The sequence below is a fragment of the Ictidomys tridecemlineatus genome, chromosome 12, assembly GCF_052094955.1.
Source record: "Ictidomys tridecemlineatus isolate mIctTri1 chromosome 12, mIctTri1.hap1, whole genome shotgun sequence".
NCBI classification, from domain to species: domain Eukaryota; kingdom Metazoa; phylum Chordata; class Mammalia; order Rodentia; family Sciuridae; genus Ictidomys; species Ictidomys tridecemlineatus.
In genome coordinates, this window is record NC_135488.1 from 44,649,725 (window position 1) to 44,670,824 (window position 21,100).

Below are 21,100 nucleotides of genomic sequence, written 5' to 3' on the forward strand. Positions count from 1 at the left end.
AGTGACTTTATGCATGGATTTTACCTTGGATATCTTCACCAACCAAAAATGCTAGCTAATTCTTATTCTTAAAACCCCTAAACTCCTCATTCAGGTCTGACACAAAATGTGACTGTTCAGTCTAGAAACATCACCACTTCTGTCATTGCAAATTTAATTCAAGTCTTAATATTATGAAAAACTTTACTTATATAATTATAAACACAATTATCTCTTGGATCTAGTATGCTCTCTCTTATCCATTGCAGCTCTCATACCCTGAACTTTCAAAGTGTACTTCTTTATCTGAGCTGCTTGGGGAATATTACTGAAAGCACAGGCTGGGATGGATTTCCCGCTATAACCAGAAAGACTGACAGCACACATTTGCTGGGTAAAGAATTCATAACACAGACACAGTCACAGAACACCACAGCCCTCTCTGGTCTCTGAAGATCCTTGGTTATTATCCATCTCCCCACTTCAAGTTATACCAAGGCTGGGCACATGCAAAAGGCCAGCCTTGAAAAGGTTCAGTAATGACCAGTTATAAAACACGCAACAAAATCTCTCACTTAGCATAATGCTGGTCAAGGAGCTTTCTGCAGTGATGAAACTGTTCTACATCTGAGCTGTGTAGTACTCTAGCCCCTAGCTACATGCAGCTACAGAGCACTTGAAAGGTTGCTGATCCAACTAAGGGAATGATGTATTAGTTTTTGTTTCATTTTAACTAAGTTAAATTTAATTTAACAAGCCACACATGGCTAACAGCTACTACACTGGTGCTTTAGAACCAGAAAACCGTATTATTTGGTTAATTTACTAGACTGTCAAATAACCATTGGCTATCTTTAGTTGCCTATCTATGATTTCTACACTATTCCACAGGCCTTAAAACTTTCTTTGGGTAGAAAACTCTATAGATTACATCTCTTAGAACTTCTTTCTCTTCTGACAGTTCCTCCATTTAATCTTACAGGGTCAGTTAGTTTTAACTTCAAAATTACTACAATATACACCTAGATTCCAACCCTCTTTTTACTCTAGATAAGTTGATGTTATTCATGTTTGTGAATAAATATATATAGATCTATCTGTGTAGATCTACATATATTTAAATCTTTTGCCCGAGAACATCAATGTTTGTGTTTTTATTAAAACAGACAACATAAAACTATAGGAGAATGCACTCTTCGTTTACCTGGTGGAGTTTCTCTGCCCTGCTTGGCTATTTTGCTGTCCACTGCCCTGCAGTGGGGAATCCCGACGGGACAGTACAGGGGAGCGAGATGTTGTTCTTACAGGAACCTTTAGATAGAAAATACAGCAGTTAAAGTATAGAAAACCTGAGGTGGAGAACAAAGATCTCCCTACCAAATGTATTTTTAAGATAGTCATCAACCCACTCACTCCCTCCCTAATCTTCCTCTGGTCCTTCACTGGTTTAGCCAAAAGCATCTAAGGAGCCAGGACAAACAGCCCTACCGTGCTCCTGCAACAATTAAATGATGTTTAATCTGCTGGCAGGGGACATTCAAGAGCACTTTGCTGAGATAACGTGAGAATCAGGAAAACAAGTTCAAGGAAATCAAATAATGGTCTTCAAATGGATCAGCAGAAAGCAAAGACTGGCAAGAAGCAAGGAAATATTCAGAAGAAGCAAATTCCAACTGGAAGAAAATTACACTAAAATGTGCCCTTTTGTTTAATTATACCGTTAAGTAATTACCCCCACCATCCAAAAATAAAAATAAAAAACCTAAATTTTGAAAAAGAAAAAAATTTTCCTTGAGATTTGCATGTTAATCTTCATTAGAAGACCTTTTCTGAAAGTTTTGATATTGGTCAATTTTAAAATAATGTTGTATAGCCTCTTATAAACCTATGAATTATGATTCTATTTGTTCTAGAACCATATTCTTTATAGAGTCTTCTCTGAATCAAATTTTGCTTTCTTATGTTTAAGTACAGAGTTAACAACAGCAATAAAAAGCTAATTGGCCACTGACTAAATATAACTGCCTAATTATAAAACTTGTTCCCCACGGTAAAAGGCTCCTTTGAAATTTCATTGCCCCTTTAATTCTGGTGAAATCACCATAACCATTATTAAAATAAATATTTTTAAAATAATAAAAAGGAAAAAGCAGCATACATCTGTCTTTCTGCTCCTTACCCTTGGAGGCACCTCGTCACTGTCTGATCTAGACCAAGCCTTTTGGGTGGGGTCAGGTACCTCCGACTTAGAGTCAGAGCTCTGACTGAGCACCTCACTGCGGGAAGGTGGACATGGGTCCTGAGAACGAAGATGGTGGTGTGCAAATTTGGGAGGAGAAGGGTCACTGAAGGAATGGGATCTCGAGACAGGGGAAACATTGTTCTTGAGAGATGCCAGGTGGGACCACTGTACCTTACAAGAAAACAAAACACAAAACATTCAATGCGTTCTGCATAAAACTGGCTTTTCTGGTCAATACCAAATCCAAAGTAGGAACTGGCAAAAGTGGAATGCAAGTTGGGGCAATATAATACAAGGTAACAGGGCAGTAAATCAGTTACAGGTCTAAATGAAAACGTGATCTGGGGAAAACAGTATGTTGAAAGAACAAATGTACATTTAATAAGGAAAACTCCTACTATCCAGACAAATGTTACAGATAGCAGTAAGTGTCAAGATTTATAGGCCTGAAGTGGGGCAATGGACTACATGCATATTGATGTCAAAGCAGATACTAGAGAGGCAAAGAAAGGCAGAAAATAGATCTCAAGATAAACACTGCTTAGGCAAACCCACCTACTGTCCTCCTCATACCACCTGGCAGTGTTGAGATTTCAGACCAAGTAACAGTACAACACATTGAATGAGCAAAGACAACCCCACCATCTGTTTTGAAAGACTATAACTTAAAAAAAAAAAAAGCCAACTTTGCAAATTCATCAACAATTTTTCTTATTTCTTCCCAGGGCTTAAAATACTCATACACCTTCACGCTAGTTCTGAAAAGAAGAAGGTGATTTCTTTAAGAACATTTAGTACTAGGGAAATCCCTAAAATGTCTGCTATTAGAATACTCCTCTTGGCAATTCGAGAATTATGACAAATACTTGTCAGCTGAGTTTATCTGGGTACTTTTAAAGTAGGAAAACAATCTCTGATAAAACCCATAAAATATTTTCACTAAATATAAATCTTATTCTTTTAAAATAATTGCTCCACATTCAACTTACATAATTCTAGCTACATATCTATTTTCTCAATGTATTTAATGAAAACAGAAAATACCAAATCACAACTTGTTTAACCTCCCAAGTATATGTAAGATGTAGAGTTAGCTCCATGTGTACAATATCTATAATTTACAGGTAAGCTTAAAATAATCCCAATTATTGGTTAATCCCAGACTTCTAACATGTTTGAGATTTTCAGGGCAAAGCATACAAATAAAATTTTTACCTGAAATTACAATCAATAATAGGGTTTAAAAGAGCCCCACATGAGTAAATTCTCCCCCTAAGAATGCGTCATAGGTATTTGCTTCAGCCAAAATCAACTTCAAAATAGGAAGGAGTATTCCCATACATTTAATTAATCATGAAGTAACTATTCAATAATTAAACTAATCATGAAATAACTCAGGAACTCCTATATTATACTGTTAGGGGCCAAACAGATTTTCCATTTGTGTTAAGCCTTATTTCCAGAACTGAAGCTTTTATTTTCTACTCTTCAAATCTATCTGTGCTGGGAAACAGTGCCAAGTTGTTAAAGTACCATCCAACCTAGTCGACTTGCCCCTCTTCTTTTACCTCTGTTTTCCTCTTTCCTGTCTTTTCCTTTTCATCCCTTATTCTCCTCGCAGACAGGCCAGCTCCTCTGGGGTTCACAAACTGTTGATCCCATGTAAATCCTCCTCACCCACACACCACTGTCTTTGCCTCAGTTGTGTTCTTCTTTCTTTTTGTTAACTCCTCCTGGCTGCAGTTCCCCGCATTGTTCAAGGAGATTATTTACTGTGTATCACTCTACAGCCATCAAGTAAATGTGTTTTTCAGAACATTACTGCTAGTTCTGTCTCAAGAACACAAACTTTTGTCCCCTACACACAAATCCCCCTGACAAGGACACCCAGGCTTAGGAACCTGAGTTCCCAACAGTTTGGATTCCACAGTACCAAGGGAGAAATGTCTAAATGTCAGCTATTTTCAGGGAGATAGCAAAATAAGTGTTTCAGGGCTCTCCGAGATCTCTGGCCTAGGAAATTTTTGCTGTTCTACAGCATAGCAACTTGATATTAAACCCAGGGCTGCGAACATGCTAGGCAAGGAATGCATTCCCAGTCCTTTTTATTTTTTACTTTCAGACAGTCTAAGTAGTTGAGGCTGGCCTCAAACTTCTGATCCTAGAAGCCTCAACCACTAGACTGCCTGAAAGTAAAAAAACAAAAAGGGCTTGGAATACACTTTGCCTCCTGTAAGGATCAGAATTACAGGTATGCACTACTGCACTCAGCTGCAGCTTTTCTCTTTCACCATACACACTCCAACCAATGGTGCTCCCTCACCCAGAAAAGGCGGAATGCTGCCTAGATGGCCTCCTTCAGAGAAATCATGCCCAATCTGCTGAACCATAAACCAAAGGGATCTTGAACCTTTTGAGAATCTGATAAAAGGCCCTTTTCAAGAAATACATGCATATTTAGACAAAAACGTCTGCACAGAATTTCAGGAATATCATTGGCTCCTTAAGGTCCACTCAAAGCAATGGGTAGGAGCCAGGGGTCACATAGCAAACACTTTTAAAATGATTGGGACAAAAGGTTCTGGTTCTTCTCTTCATGTGCTTATAATATTAAGCTTCTAAAAACTAAACTAAAAAGTCTTCTTGTTTTAGAAAGAGAAGGAGGCATTTCATATCTGATGGAAAGCAAGAAAAAGAAATTACTGACTCTAAATATCCTTACTAAGTTCAACCAAAATCCTTTAAAAAACGGTTTCTTTTTTTCCTATCAATTAGAGACCCTTATCTAGTAACAAACTAAGGGTGGCTGTTATAAGAAGGCCCAAGGCCCAGCGAGCCACACAAGTTTCCTCCACAACGGAAAAGCTGGCTGTTGCTACCTGTGGCTCCGCTGGTCTCTGCAGGGCAGGATGCACAGACTCGGAGTTGCCATTGGAAAAAGACTCTGATCGAGAAGGCACTGGTGGCTCCAATACTCTGCCTGTCTGCTTAGACTGGGCCTCAGGGGAGCTGTGGTTAGTTTTCCTAAATCTATCTTCCACCTGCAGCAGAGAATTAGAAGACATAACTCTGTGTTAGTAGGGAAAAGCAGAGATGTCAAAGAAAGTCTGAAAGTGGAAGAACTCTAAAAAGATAAACTTTCTGGTATTTTTTTCCCTCAGCTATATGAAAAGAGAAAGGCAGTTTGATGGCAAAAAAAAAAAAAAAAAAAAAGGGCAGATAGAGCAGGGCTGGGATTTGACTTAGGAAAAGTACTTATGAAAATAAAAATTAAGCACTTCAGCCTCTAAGATCTCTGTGCCCAGCCAGAGCTTTAGGATTATACATAATGATAAGCTAGAGGGAAAAAATCTGTCAAAACCAACTAACCCAACAGATTAAAGACTATTATCAGGAATCCAAAACATATTTCATTCCTCAGAAAATAAAGGCATTTCCGACAGAGCCACTTCATTCCTCAAAAAAATAAAGAGCATAACTCTTTCAGACCAAGCATAACACTTGTTAGACCTGCTACTTCTGAGAACAGACACAGTGGAAGGATGCCACCTACAGGCAGGAAGGAACTCAACTTGTGGAAACACACAAGTCCCACCTGCCCAACAACCCAGAATAGGGTGTACTTTGCTGCATCTAATGCGAGGTTCGGTTTAGCCCAGAAGTATCAGTTGATTCAGTAACATACAGGCCTAAAGGCATTCTTCCTCCAGGTATTAGTTGTGAAGAAACAGTAAACCAAGACTACCATTTCTCTTGTTTACATTTTAGAGGATGATTCTGCATACAATCAATCTTCACTTAGTTTAGCTTTCAATTCTTAAGATCTGTTAACTAAGGTACCCTGGTCCTTTATAGAAAAAGCACAAACCAGATAGGAGAGCTTGGGCATTTATATCCTCTACCAGCTAGAAAATAAAGGTGGACTATCAGCTGATCTTAAGAAGACTTATTCTACCATTAACACTGTACTACTCCGAACAATCAGTAGATTACTTTCCAGAGCAGAACCAATGTCTAAGCAAGCAAGAAGGAAGATACCTCACGAGTTCTGTCAGCAGGCTCGTAGTGGGACTTGGGCTCTGGGGTGTGGTAGCTGGGTTTGCTCCTTTCCTGTTGTGCCAGCGGCTGCTGCGGGAGCTGCGGGAGCTGCGGATGCGGCCTCCTGTGGTCATGCTGTAGAGACAGGAGATATGCTTGTTCTTGTTGCAACTGCCTCTGGAGCCTCTCTGTCTGCCGGTGCTCCTCCATCTCCCGCCATCGGCACTCCTTGGAGAGGGAGAGGATAACACTAAATCTATGGGACACTGGAGAGCTCGCCTCTTCTCTGGATTTGTGCTTGACTCCCCCCCACCAAGACAATCCCCTGGCCTCCCTTGTTTTATAACACAGCAAAATGGCTGGGATCTTACACAGAATATTACCTGTGGAGAAATATGATGCTCTTGCTAAGTGTAACATCACTGGAGAGCATGAAAGAATTCAATTTAATGTTGATTTCAGTAGTGTGTATACTAGGTATAAATCCTACAGCATAAGCTGCATGTTCGCTGAATGTCAAGTCCTGTTCAACACCTTGTGTAGCTACTAAACAAGAACAGTTACTATCTAACAGTGACTTACTAATGGGAAGTAAATGAATAAATAAAAGCCACCTTGCACTGTACCCAAGCAGTCTGACCATAAAGGATGTCTCCATTTGAGCCTGGCTGCCCAAGGCAAAACCAAAAAGATCTGGCGATCACCACAGCTTGACAACTTGGGGAAGGGACAAACACGTCCTAGTGCTAGGGAACAGGACAGAGGTGGGGCGTTACCAGTAACATGGCCTGCTCCTGGAGCAGCTGCTGCTGAAGGATTTCCAAGTGCCGCTGCTCCTCTTCTAGCTGTCGCCTGATATACTCCTGTCACACAGAAATTACCCAGCAATCAATTTATCCAAAAGAAAAATATTAGATCAACCTGCATGGAGCACCAAGAACTGCCACTCCAAACATCTTTGTGATAAGTCACTCAGTGATAAATACCTAATCTAAAAACACTCTATTGCTAAGGATTTTCCCAAGATCTTCAGATTGACCAGTAAGATCCCAAGAGTTTTATACATTCCAATGATATATACGTAGGTCACTGAGGCGTTTCTGTTAGGACGCCTCTATCATATACAATGAAGAACTTTAGAATGCCATCCTTTTATAGATGATAGACTCCAGAAAAACTGAAACTAGGAAAATCAGAAGGTTCTAATTAATAAAAGTCTGCTTATTAATTATGATTTAATACAAGAATGGCTCGTCAATTTTTGAAACCTAAAACCAAAAACTGTTTAACATAAAAGAAACATGACTTATGCTTTTTCTGATAATTCAGAGAAGGTACCTGGAGACTCTATTCTGAAAGCCATGGTCTGGGAACATCAGATTTGGACAACTCTACAAATAAACAGGCCTAAGCCCTTCAAAATGATGCATGCAGAAGTGTGTGAGTGAGTGTGTGTGTGTGTGTGTGTGTGTGTGTGTGTATGAGTGTGTGAAGGATGAAGATGCCTTTTATAAGAAGAGAATAACTAACAGGTAAACAAACCCAAAATACACCATGTAAAGAGGGAAAGACTGCATCTTAATGTTGCGTGCATATCATATCATAATAATTAGGAAAAGAGATCACGAAGCCTTGATCCCTCTAAGACCAGGAGGATTAGCTCTATGACTTACTATATACTCTCAACCTTCCATTTTTTTTTTCAGTCACTTCACTTGAAAAATGAGCATCAAAGATTTCTCCCAACTCTCATGTTTGTGGTAAGGTTCAAATAGGAGACAGTTATGAAATAACACTGAAGAGCAAATGACAGTTTAAGTAAAAGAAGTTTCCTTCCTTTTTGACAGTGAAAAAGGCTACCTACCCTGGAAGGGGAACAAACTAAAGGACACAGGGAGAAATTTATTCTAAAATTCAGGTTATGTTTGTTTTTGTTTTGTGATGCTGGAGATCAACCCCAGGACCCCGGTTACATTTCTGTAGTGTGTACAGCTGACCATCTCCTTCTTTCATGGCACATACCTTAAAATAAAAATTGTCATAGGTATAGGCTGAAAGGAGGTTTAAATTAACCAACAATTCTGGCTAAGAAAATGAAAGATAATACAGAAATCATGACATATGTAAATATCCATAGAGGCAAAAAAAGCCAATGGGGGTGTGTGGGGGGGGCGTGGTTATCCATAAAGTGGCAAAGATACCTGGTTCTGATTTGAGCATCATTCCCTTTCATTTATGCCTGACCCTACATGATCACACTATGCCAATAATTGCCTTTGCGATGGTCATGCAGGCTTACCCAATCTAAATGAGAAAAGGGACCTGTTTCCCAACTCATTCCTTCTTTTGAACAAAACAGAATTAAATTCTAGCTTGGAAGATCAAGTTATTATACTTATTTGTTTTCCGCCTTTAAACCACAGGGACAAACAGAAAAATCACATCTTATCCAAACCACAAAGGTCCTCCTGATGTACAATGAACATATAGAATACAACAAACGTATACAGATAGACACACCTAGGAATGAAGTGTGTCCTATAGCACTGTTAACATGGAAAACCTATTTTACAACAGAACAAGAAAAGCAGAGCAAAGCTGATTTTAGAATTTTTTCAAAAGAACTGCGGAATACTTGCTATTTACAAAATCTAATGACTACTAATTAATGATGCAGTGAACATCATACTCTCCTGTCACTATCAAATTATGAGAACTATCCCTAGGTAATTTTTTTGGCGGGGGAGGGGGGAGAAGAAGGGGGGGTGTACCGGGGATTGAACCCAGAACTCAGGGGCACTCAGCCACTAACCCACATCCCCAGCCCTTTTTTGTCTTTTACTTAGAGATAGGGTCTCACTGAGTTACTTAGGGCCTCAATAAGTTACTGAGGCTGTTCCCCATCCTCTTGCTTCAGTCTCTAGAGCTGCTGGGATTATAGGTGTGCACCACCATGCCCAGCTAAAGTTGGTTCTTAATGTCCTCATATTTAATATATCACCCAAAATGAATAATGAGGTAGGTATTCAGTATTAGGAACTGATAAGTATTTATTGAAGGATATACTAGATTTGACCAAGTGAATTCTAAATTGTGAATATATTTCTTTAAGATGATTTATTTCTCAAATGACCTATTATAGGATTTTCCCCCAAAAGACTAGTTAAAAGCTTCTTATTTTAGAAATTATTTCCATAGAGTAGGACACTAGGATATCATGTAGCGCTCTAAAAGTCACAGTCTAAATTTTGTCCCAATAATTTGAGTCTTCAGATTGTTTCTCAAAATATTCCCTACCATATACATTCAAAGAATAAGATACATTAGTCTTTAATTACCTTCTTGTCCAAAGTACAATTCACATAAGTGATAATTTTAATAACTGATTTTGAAAAGGATTAATATCAAATAAGGATGTTAATTATTGACTTTTCAATAATCAAAACACTATCTATATTGATATGCTGCAGTTTAACTTAATTTTAATTAAATATCTTAAGTGTATTTTTCTTAAATTAATAGGAATTATTTAATATTATAGATTGAACATAAAACTTTATGAATATGAATGCTCCAATTTGAATACCAAAATGTTTAGTTAAATTAAAGCAATGTTTTAATTTTATTCAAAATATTAATTAATGTAATTCTCATAGGCACACTATCATTGCTCCATTTTATAGATAAGGAAATGAAGATACAGATCGCTTAAAAAACTGAAACACAGGGCTGGAGTTGTAGCTCAGTGATACAGCACTTGTCTAGTATATGTTGAGGCACTAGGTTTGACTATTAGCACTGCATATAAATAAAATAAAGGTCTATCAACAACTAAATATATATATTATATTTTAAACTGGAACAGAAAGTAATTGATGGAAACACAGAGCATAAAGAACTGAGAGAAAAGTCAGGTCACACAGCTATAGGGTTCATATTTGGATTTTGTTGATTTAGCACCTAACTGGAATTACATGATCTCCAAAGATATCTGTACAATGGGCATTACTTCTATTTCCTATTGATTGCCATATTTCTCTATGCTTCATTATCACTAGGCTTATTAGTTATCTAATTTTCCAATTCAACTTTTTTTAATATGATTTTTTAACCTTCAATAACATCATTTTCATATTAAAATGAGATCACCTCTTTTTTTTTCCCCCCCTCTAAGAAGGCTATTGGGGGGGGCAGTTACTGGGAATTGAACTCAGGAGCACTCAACCACTGAGACACATCCACAGACCTATTTTGTACTGTATTTAGAGACAGGGTCTCACTGAGCTGCTTAGGGCCTTGCCTTTGCTGAGGCGGGCTTCAAACTCATGATCCTACTGCCTCAGCCTCCTGAGTTGCTGGGATTATAGGCATGGGCCACCGTGCCGGGCTCCTAGGTAATTTCTTAAAAGCTGGTATTTCCTCCTCTTTGCAGTCTACAGGTAAATACATGGCCAGAATGTTAATAAAACACACACAAACACATATATAACGTTATAGTTAAATGATCAATAATGCCAATACGGTAATAGATAAAAGAGTAGCACTGAAATTCCTATGAAAACATTAGTGATCAAGTCTCCAAAAAACCAGAGGCACATTATTAGTACCAAGGACTAATAGATCAGACATAGTTGGAAGTTATCACTATGGTTTATAAGTATTTTAAATTTTGAAATGTGAATTTCAAATATTATTTAAATCGGTCCCCATTCATATAATTTTCTTTATTCAAAGTTCAAAACAAAGAACAATTAATTTAAACACTAGAAAAGCAAGGAAGCTGGGCATAGTCAATTTTTGTTTACAAAAGTGGTTCACAAAACAAAATTTCTAAATACAGCTATCCATGCTATTAATAAAATCCTATAATTGAACCACGCAAAGTTGTTACTTTTTTAATGCTATATATGTATATATCAACTTATAAGCAAATACATCAAATATTCACTTAGTCTAAATTTTTTTGGAGACCACTGAGCTGATTCAAGGATTTTCTAAGATGTAATATCCTTGTCTTAAAAAAAGATGTAATATCTCGTCTTAAAAAAAAAAAAAGAAAAAGAAAAACCTTCTAAGACAACAAGAGACTCAACTTATTAGCATGCTTCCATGTACTTCAGCATTTTCAGATGTCCAATGTTCTGAGTGTGTATAGTATAGTATATGTGCATACGCATACACATGTGTGTACATTTTACCTCAAAATCCCAGCTTTACAAAGTAACAATCTTCACAAATTAACGGCTACAGCACTATTGGACTCACCTGTTCTCTTTCCGCTCTCCTCTTCTCTTCTTCCGCACGTCTCCTCTCCTCCTCCTCTTTACGCCTTCTCTCCAATTCCTCTAGTCGCCTCTTTTCTTCTTGTTCTCTCCTTCGCTGCTCACGTTCTTGCTGCCTTCTAGCTTCTCGCTCTCTCCTTTGTTGCTGCATAAGTAAAAATGTGTAATTACCAGGGATCTTTCAGCTGTGTCTTCCAGAACAGTTTGCTAACCAGTCAGTTACTGATAATGTAGTGAAGTTCAAAGATCCCAATTCTACTGGGCAATTATTTCCACACTTAACCCTTTAGCCCTGTATCTAACAGCCTTTGCATAAATACTCATCAAAGATTCCATGTTTCTGTGAATACTTATAGGGTTTTGATTTTGTTTTAATAACAATTATCCCCACTGCTCACTGTACCACAGCAATTACAAAACTACAAATTCTTTATTTTGGGGTTACTCTGTCATTAACAGTTCTTTGAGGCCAGTAAGTCAGAAGAAAAATACATAAGGGAAAGGAATAAAGGAAGATACAGGACAATTGAAGGGAGCCAAGGAATAAAAAAGAAGAAAAGAAGCATGTATCAGAAAAGGAAGAAATGACATTAGCAAGAGTAACGGGCACCATCATCATTACTATGAATTTTAAAATGCAACCACTGAGCTTCTTCTTACTACTAAGTGCCTGGCACTGTGCTCAGTATTTGACTTTTTAAATTTCATTTACTTCACCTAATATCCTTCTCATAACAACTATAAGTATCTCATTGCATCGCTACAGATGAGAAAACAGTTTAGAAAAGTTAAATAACTTGCCCAATGTCACCAGCAGCAAGCCACCAGGTATAAAAGCTTTTTATTTTGCCTCTAAAGCTGATGCCCTTGACCACATACCACCCTGCATCTGTCAGCAGGTGCACACAGTGCACCAAGTCACCAAACTCACTTTATCACTGCTCCATATAATCCTATAGTACAGAACATTAGAGCCAGCCACTAGCCTCTAAACTAACAGTTTCTCTCACATAGGGAAGTGAGAGTGTGGTGCTCAATATGGAGTCTAACACTGACCAAATCGTCCCATGAATATGAAAAATGACAGGCCCTTGGCCAGCACTGTCCAACAGAACTCTCTGGAGATAATGAGAATGTTCTGTTTCTGAAATGATCAATACTATAGTCACTAATGGCCCTAGTCATCAATACTGAGTGGCACTGAGCCCCTGAAATATAAGCAGCACAGAGGAAGAACTGATTTTTTTCACCTTTTCGTCTAATATCCCCCCAACTTTACCTCAAACATTTATAGTTACTCTCGGTCTCCAAAATCAAGTTTGTGGCAATAGTGTCAGTTTGGTGTGTCTCAGAAATGTGCTGGCTGTGTAGCCTCTAGAGCTGCGCTGTTCAATGTTATAGCCATCAGCTACATTTGGACATTTTAAAGTGAAACTCAATTTTGAGTGAAATAAGATGAAAAACTCAGTTCTTCATCTATGCTTACGTCTCCCCCTTCTACCCGTGTCTGAATTACTGACACCTACTGTCCTTCACACATGCCCTCTGGTCAAATGTGCTTTGACTCTTTAAGTAAAAGCATTCATTCTTTCACTGGACACTAAGTTCCCCCACTATTAAAAAAAATGTATAGAATCCACTTTCTTGATTATTCCCAAGTGCACCAAGGGAAGGGCAACCAGCATGAGAGGAAATCTTGATTATTTCCTCTAACTAAATGCTGTTTGGAACCACCATTTGACCCAGTTATCCCACTTTCTGGTCTATAAACAAAAGACTTAAAAACGGCATAGTACAGTGACACAATCACATCAATGTTTTCAGCAGCTCAATTCACAATAGCCAAGCTATGGAAACAACCTAGGTGTCCTTGAACAGATGAATGGATAAAGAAAATGTGATATATATATAGATAATGGAATACTACTCAGCCATAAAGAAGAATGAAATATGATATTTGCTGGTAAATGGATGGAACTGGAGAATATCCTGCTTGCTAAGTGAAATAAGCCAATGCTAAAAAACCAAAAGCCAAATGTTCTCTCTGATTGTGAATTCTAACTCAAAACAAAGGAAGTTGGGGAGGGGAATAATAGAAATCCACTGGATTAGACGAAGAAAAACATAGGAAAGGGAGTTTTCAGGGAATAGGAAAGATAGTAGAATTAAATGGTCATACCTTTCCTACCCTTGTATTTGAATATAAGAACAGGGTAACTCTACATCATGTAAAACCACAAGAGTGGGATCCTAAATAGAATAAGTTCATTTTATGTATGTATAATCTGCCAAAAGACACTGTCATATGTAACTAAAAAGAATTTTTTTTAAATGTTTTTAGAATGCTCTTAACAAGTAACACAAAGGATTTTTTCCAACATATTTGTCATCTAAACTTTTTAATAAAAATATTAAGTAGAAACTTTAAAATGTCAAAAGGAGACAGACTATATAGCTTATGTCAAAAACAAGCTGTCCAGGGTGGGGACACAGCTCAGTTGGTAGAGTGTTTGCCTTGCATGCACAAGGCCCTGGTTCAATCCCCAGCACCAAAACAAAACAAAAACAAAAACAAAAAACAAAGAGAAAAAAAAAAAAAGCTGTCCTATTTCCTAATCCTTACTCTAAAAGGATAAGTATTTTTAAAGCTTTCAAATTTGCCCCCATTATTTCTATCTTCCTTTGTTTTTCCTCTTTCCACATTTTTTATTGGTGCATGATAGTTGTGCTTAATGATGGGATTTGTTACACATTTGTATATATACACAATATAACAATATAACTTGACAATTATCACTTGCCAGCACATCCTTCTTTTTAAATAACTCACGTATGGAGCTATTTTTAAATAACTTTCTACCTTAGACACCATCTATTGTACTACCCCATCCAGTCCATATTTCCAATCCAGTATGACAACTTCTGGATAAGTAAAAACTACATGCATGACTAAGACATGTATGACTAACTTTCCTTTTATTTTTTTCCTGAAGTTACTACTAACTGCCTCTTTTTTATGTTGTATTTTATTTGATTTTCATTGGATCTATAATAAAATTACTGAGTGCCTTGCATTTTTTTAAAAAAACTCCTTTCAATATTCTTGAAGAATTAGTCCTTTTTTATCTTAGAGATTAAGACTCTATACACTAAACTACTCACTGTTCTTCAGTAACTCTATATTTCTGACCATCAACTTCCTGGGAATCATTTTACACTCTCCTGGATAGGATCCTCTGTTACCTAGAACCCTTATGATTTTCTTATTTTGCTGGAACACATCCTCCAACAGCCTTGTGGGAAAGAGTGCAGAAGAGGTAAAGGCTGTGAAAACTCTCAAAATCTTTCTTTCCTCTCATGATATACTGACAATTTTGGCTAAGGAAATAATTTCTCCTCAGAATCTCAGAGGTAGAATTTTATCTTTTAGTTTCTCGTCCTGAATAATCTAAGACCATTCTAGTTTCCCTTTCCTACTATACTGACTGCTTCCCAAATGCAGCTTTTAGCACCCTTTTCGTCCTCAGTTTCTAGATTTTCAAGTGTCTATGTTCCTTTACATGGTCCTTTTCTTCATTCATGTGCTATGTAACTGATGAATCTTTCAATCCAGATACTGAGTTCTAGAAACTTTTTAAAAATACTTTCTGTACATTGTCCCATCATATTCAATTCTAGGATGTCTATTAAACAGAAGCTGGACCTCCTGTATTACTGATTTTACTAATCAAATGTATCTCCCTCCTTTCTGAGTTAAGATTTAAATGAAGAATTCTTTTCATAAATAATCTTGTTTCATGAATAATCTTTTCTCTAAGGATAAGATTTTGTATAAATGCATGTGTATATGCATTAGGTGCATCCTGTTTTAAGTTCCTTTTTGTATTTGTTTTGAAATTTTTCATGTTAAAGACTTTTCTTAATGTTTGTAATCTTGGCTATATACTTACTAGAATGTGAGTATGCCAAAGATACTAAAAGACACTAAAATGCAAATCATAAGGGTTAATAGATGGACCACATCTGGCAACTATGATCATTTCATGGAAGCCTCATTTCCTTGCAAATGGCCAGTAAGGTCCAGAGAAGAATCTTCACAATATTCTGGGAATCATCCCAATATTCTTCTGGAGTTGAAGAAAGGATATGGTTGAAATAGGTGGCATTTGTAGTAAGTGTGACTGCCAGAACCTGGGGACTGAGTGAGGTGAGCACATCTGCAATCACGTTCATCAGGAGATTTTCACTAAATGCCTTTTTGCTGTACATCCCTTGGCATGCTCAGCTGTGCCTGATTGCTCCATGTTCTGAGTTCCTTCTGCTCCCTTTCCCAGGGGGAATACACTGGCCCTGGTGAGGTTTGAGCACAGTGGCCTGGCTGCACAGCCTGGGGAGTCTTAGCTGTCTTCTCTCTATTTCCCCCACCTTCAAAAAAATCCTGCTTTCAGCCCACCTACTGCTTCCCACTTCTGACTCTTCCAAGATTTGTACTAAGAATCAGCCTTCTTCCATGCATAATTTCCACAATTAAGTCTCTTTTCTGCTTTTTAAAAAAATCCCTGTTGTTTATGTTGTTTTTAACTTTTTCAGTCATTTCAGAGGGACTTCTCTATGAAAGTTTCTGCTCCATTGTTTTTCAAAGTCAATATAACTAAATATTGATTCAGTTAACTAAAATAATTAAAATTTATTATTTACTCAAAAGACATTAAAAAAAGGAACTAAACAACATCTCAAAAAAAAAAATAAAGGACAAATCTATCTAAAAAAATCTCAATTAGCAACCAAAAGCTTCCAAAAAGCCTTTCCTTCTTAATTTCATGTGAAATCTTAAGGTCTTAGTAAATTGCTTGAAAGCAGGAATCATTTTTTTTTTCAATTTTTCCCCCGTTGTAAATCATCTTCACAAGAAGATACATTATTTTGTAGGGAGGTCAGTTACATGCTAGCCTGTACTCTAACAAGGAGCTACTCCCTCAGCCTGTGCATTCCTTTTTTTTGTAATTAAATGTCACCCTCACACCAAGCATATGACATCCAAAATAAAGACTGCTGTGATTTTACCCAATACTTGGTAGTTAGAGTAATAAAAGATTCAAGAATTCATCCAAAGACGAAATCTAATCAAATACTAAAGCAATCTTTTCAAGATCACCAAGTAAGTGCACAAAGGCCTGAACATTAACTGTCGCTTTGCATAATGCCTCATGCTTCAGCAACACACTCTATGTCTCAGGGTATCATACAAAGTCCTTTGAAGTATTCTTAGTGGCTTTGGGACTCAAATTCGAGCTTTGAAGTCCAAGGGTCCACTTTCAAACAGGAATAAATTTGAATGGACCCTTTCTAGAGATACACACAGGACTATGAATGATTGACTTACCTATTTGAAAAAATATTTACTAATTAAGTCCCATGGGTACATGAAGATGAATTAGAAGCAGGCCCTCTCCTCCTCTAAGTCTTATGGTAAGTAACTTACATACATTAGAAGAATTCATACGGCAACGTGGAAAGTGTCCTATTTCCCAAGATTAGCCTATTCAGCACATCCTGGCTAGGAGATCAACCTCTTGACAAGGCCAATGGGCAAAGCAGATTATGGTTACTTACTCCTCTTCCCACATTATGCTCTGATTTTTCAAAGTGTAGTTTGGAACAGGAGCAAAAATTCAAACTATCAATCACAAAGCCACTCTAATGAGAACAAACTCTCCACTGCAGGGGGAGAGGGGCACATCAGGAACCATTAAAGTAAGAAAACCTACATTAAATTTATCTGAATAATTATCATGAAAACCTGGCTTCTTGTATTACAATCTCAAAACAGCCAAAAATGAAACATACACCATCAACATCAATCCTTAGTGAATTAACCATATGCCTGTCATTTCAAATAACAAAACCCTGGGGAATCTAATGAATATACCTTTTCAGGTTATCCTACTAAAAATAACAAACATGTTATAATCCTTTGAAGATTTTACAAACTGATGTCATTATTTTCTTAAATCATTTTTTTCTTTTAAACAAAAATCAAACAAATTGAAAAACTGAATGATGCTATAAAGTGATTTCCAAGTCTCTTAAATTATAAAAAGATTTCCTTATTAAATTTTCCCAAGCATGCCTAAGTAAATATGTACTTTTCCTGCAATGCTTTAATTATTCAAGTTCCCTTTCTAGTTTGGTATTTAAAGCAATGCTTTCATCTCATAATTCTGAAAACTTTTCTAAGTCACTCTGAAAATAAGGCCCATTTAAACATACTCCCCTGGATTTACTTGCTTTAATGGAAACTAGTAAACTTCAATAGACCAAGCCATTCTTCAGATTCAGCTATTTCTAAAGGTTTGAGGTCACATCACTGCGCACATATACTAAAAATGCTTGATTTTTTTTTTTAAATATACAAGTTCTGATGAAGCCATGGTGGAGAAACTACTTGCTTCTCTTCTCCCCAAAGACAACTCTTCTCCATCTTGAGACAACAAATAATATTTGCTGAATTAAACTAACTCTGAAAATTTTAACCAACCACTAGGCTAGGTGCCAAGAGAACTTTTAAAGATGTTCTTAAAAACAAGAATTTGCAAAAACAACTACTGAGTCACTGACTTGACATAAATCAAGGCATTAGCCATAGGGTCACTGGCTGCTTGGTCACTAGAATTACTGCATATACTACAGTTGGAACTGTGAAAAAGTAGCACTGTGCCAACACAGTACTCCTGATGTTAGATTCTAATGATTTGTAAAACAAAGGCCTTTTCTGTAGGCAATGTAAAATGAAAAAATGTTTTTTCTTTCTTTAAAATTCATGAATCACTGCTGGAAAGTCCTTGAGGTAAAGAAGTTCAAAGCATTCCTTCTAAGGTTTCAGAGTCAAGAAACATAAAACAAATACAAGGTATAGTTTCTTAATTTTTATGGAAAAATGTGGTTTTGCTAGTGCTAAAACTTATAATTGATAGTAAACCCATTTCACAAAGAAAATATTTTTTTCTCCTTCTTGCCTTTGTTTTTAATTTCTCTTACTTTCACCAAACTATAACCTTAGAAGTGCACATACTTCCTGTACCCTTCACTTGAGGGAAGCAGATTCTCTAAAATCACAGTAACACCTGAGATTCCAGTGCTATACACTTTGCAAGGAAAGATCATAAAGGCAGGAGATTATCTTATAATACCCACAGAAAGGATGTGAGGCAGGAGGATTTAGTATCACATCAGCAGTCTTCTAAAATAGAAAAGACACACAAATAATAGAAAAAGTGATCCACAGATCAATAAGTGAAGTTCCACGCTTGACCTCAATGGCAAATATTTTAAGTCTTCAGAGTATATATGGTCTTCATCTCACGAGAATGTGACTGAAATGGGATTGAAAATTTTGGGATTTATTTATTTATTTATTTCGGAGGTGCTGGGGATTGAACCCAGGGCCTTGGGCATGTGGGGCAAGTACTCTATCAACTTTGCTATATCCCCAGCTGGAATTTTTTCTAAAGGATAAGATCTAGAAACATCAAATACAAATTTAGATTAATATGATTTTTGTACAATTTGATTAAAATTTTTTTAAGAATGTACTATTATGAGGGCACAAGGATTACTAAAAACAAATCATCTCTAGAAACTTTTCTTTTTTCTTTTAATAATCTATCTCTATGAGATCAAAATAAAGACATACAAACCAGCAGACATGATTTTTAGTTATATACATAACAGGTTCAAAATCATACCCCAAGTAAAACTAATATAAGCTTATCTTAGCTTGCAGATCAGGCTTTCTCTGGGACACAATTTCAATATTTTTTATTGAACTTAAGATAAACAATGAGGATCGAACCTGGGCCGCACGCATGCCAGGCGAGCACACTACTGCTTGAGCCACATCCCCTGCCCAGGACATACTAATCTCATGTTAAAATTCTGTGTTCTTTATTCTTAAATATTCTGCATCCCTTAACTTAAATATATATAAAAATATAAAGGTATAGTTAAAAGTCACTTTTTGTTTGTTTATTTTTATGGTACTGAGGATGGAACCCAGGACCTCATGCATGTGAGACAAGTAAACCAACACTGAGCTACATCCTCAACCTAAGAGTAACTTAAATACTCCTTTGAAGTAAGTTAAGGCTTTTGGAGAAAAATGTTTTCATGTGAAAAAGTCTGAAGTTTCCAAAAAACATAACCATAATACAAACTGGAACCTAGAGGCCAAGAATGGAAAAGAAATCAGGTCAAGCCTGAGCAAGCCAACTTAACCACAATGGAAACACTGCACAAAGCTCATCTGATGCCATCTCTGGGATATCAATGCTCTGCATCTCACAATATGTCCATGAGTAACTGTAGGGCAGATCCTCAAAGTTTTTACAAGGAAGGAAAACATTTCTAAGACCTCAAGAATGTGAAGGCCTGCCAGTCCAAAGCACAAGCTTTCCTTTAGAAGTTCTTTGAATAGCTACACAGAGGATGGGTATTATCTCAGTGGGCTACAGACAACACACCTTGGAGTACCTGGCTACCAAGTGAATATGAAAGAGAAAAGACCAGTGTGGACATTTTTATTTTCTACCTCTTCTAGCCTCCGCCTCTGTTCTTTCTGCTGCTCGATTCGTTTCTGCCTCTCTGCCAGCAGCTGCCTTTTATACTCTTCCTGCTCCCGGAGCTGTTGCTCCTGCAATAGTTGCTGTCTCCGGAGAGCCTCAGAGCGTTCCTTGTTCTCCTGTTGCAGTCTCAGGAAATCCCGGCGGAGAGTAGACTCACCAGGCACGTTGACAATGGAACTGTAAGAGGAAGCAGGGCTTTCATGGGTATGTGCACATTACCCTGACCTCTAGGAAAGGTAGCAATTCTGGTATCCTAATCCCTTTCTAAATTCATTCCTAATGGGAGTCCCCAACTGACCCTAGAAGTTAAACTAAAACATCCATAGGAATGACTGTTACTTACAGCTCAATAGTCCCACATCTTCTTTTACCATTTAGGAGCATCTTAAAAATTCTATCTTACATTTTCGCTTGACAAAATATTTCTCTTATTAATCTAAACTCTGTAAAATGAAAGGTTACAGGCAACTTCACTTCACTGTCTTGCCCCTTGTTTTCCATCAGTAAACAAAAATATCAGGGCAGTCTTCAGTACTAACTGTTCCTTCATCTTCACCTTGTCAACCACCACGTCCTGTCATGTATGTCCTCCCCCAGTTTTTGTGTTCAAGTCACCAGCTGCACTCCATGGGTCTCATGAATTAGCCATTGCAGATAAATTAACCAGCGCCCATCCTAGCCTCTCTATTTCTCACCTTCCATGCTACCCAAAATATCATAGCTAACAAATCTCCTACAATTGCCTCTTATTCAATCATTCTCTAACCCCAAAACAATTTTATATATCCTGTGAAATCAGTTCGAACTCCTCTAAACTTTTCAGTTTAGAATAGATTCAAATCTTTTCCTACAGTAAAAAGCAAAATGTTGTTTCTTTAATAAATTCTCTTCTCTCAACAAACCCTCATTTTCAAATACATGGCTCCTGCAGTGATGTC

The 21,100-nt window shown here is 37.2% G+C and overlaps 1 protein-coding gene across 50 annotated transcripts in view; it reads right to left on the reverse strand.

Annotated features, from left to right (window-relative positions):
* Positions 1-21,100, reverse strand: part of Map4k4 (mitogen-activated protein kinase kinase kinase kinase 4) — a 179,272-nt gene that overhangs the window by 30,229 nt on the left and 127,943 nt on the right. For 8 of the 50 annotated variants that reach the window (XM_078028776.1, XM_078028774.1, XM_078028805.1 and 5 more), the window contains 6 exons: positions 20,129-20,339; positions 11,525-11,686; positions 7,036-7,122; positions 6,260-6,394; positions 2,159-2,392; positions 1,184-1,290 (listed from right to left, as the gene is read on the reverse strand). In XM_078028776.1, coding sequence (XP_077884902.1) covers positions 1,184-1,290; positions 2,159-2,392; positions 6,260-6,394; positions 7,036-7,122; positions 11,525-11,686; positions 20,129-20,339 — 936 coding nt within the window. Of the gene's footprint in view, positions 1-1,183; positions 1,291-2,158; positions 2,393-5,100; positions 5,263-6,259; positions 6,488-7,035; positions 7,123-11,524; positions 11,687-20,128; positions 20,340-21,100 lie in introns of all 50 variants that reach the window. The other 42 variants (XM_078028779.1, XM_078028758.1, XM_078028770.1 and 39 more) reach the window with 9 other exon arrangements.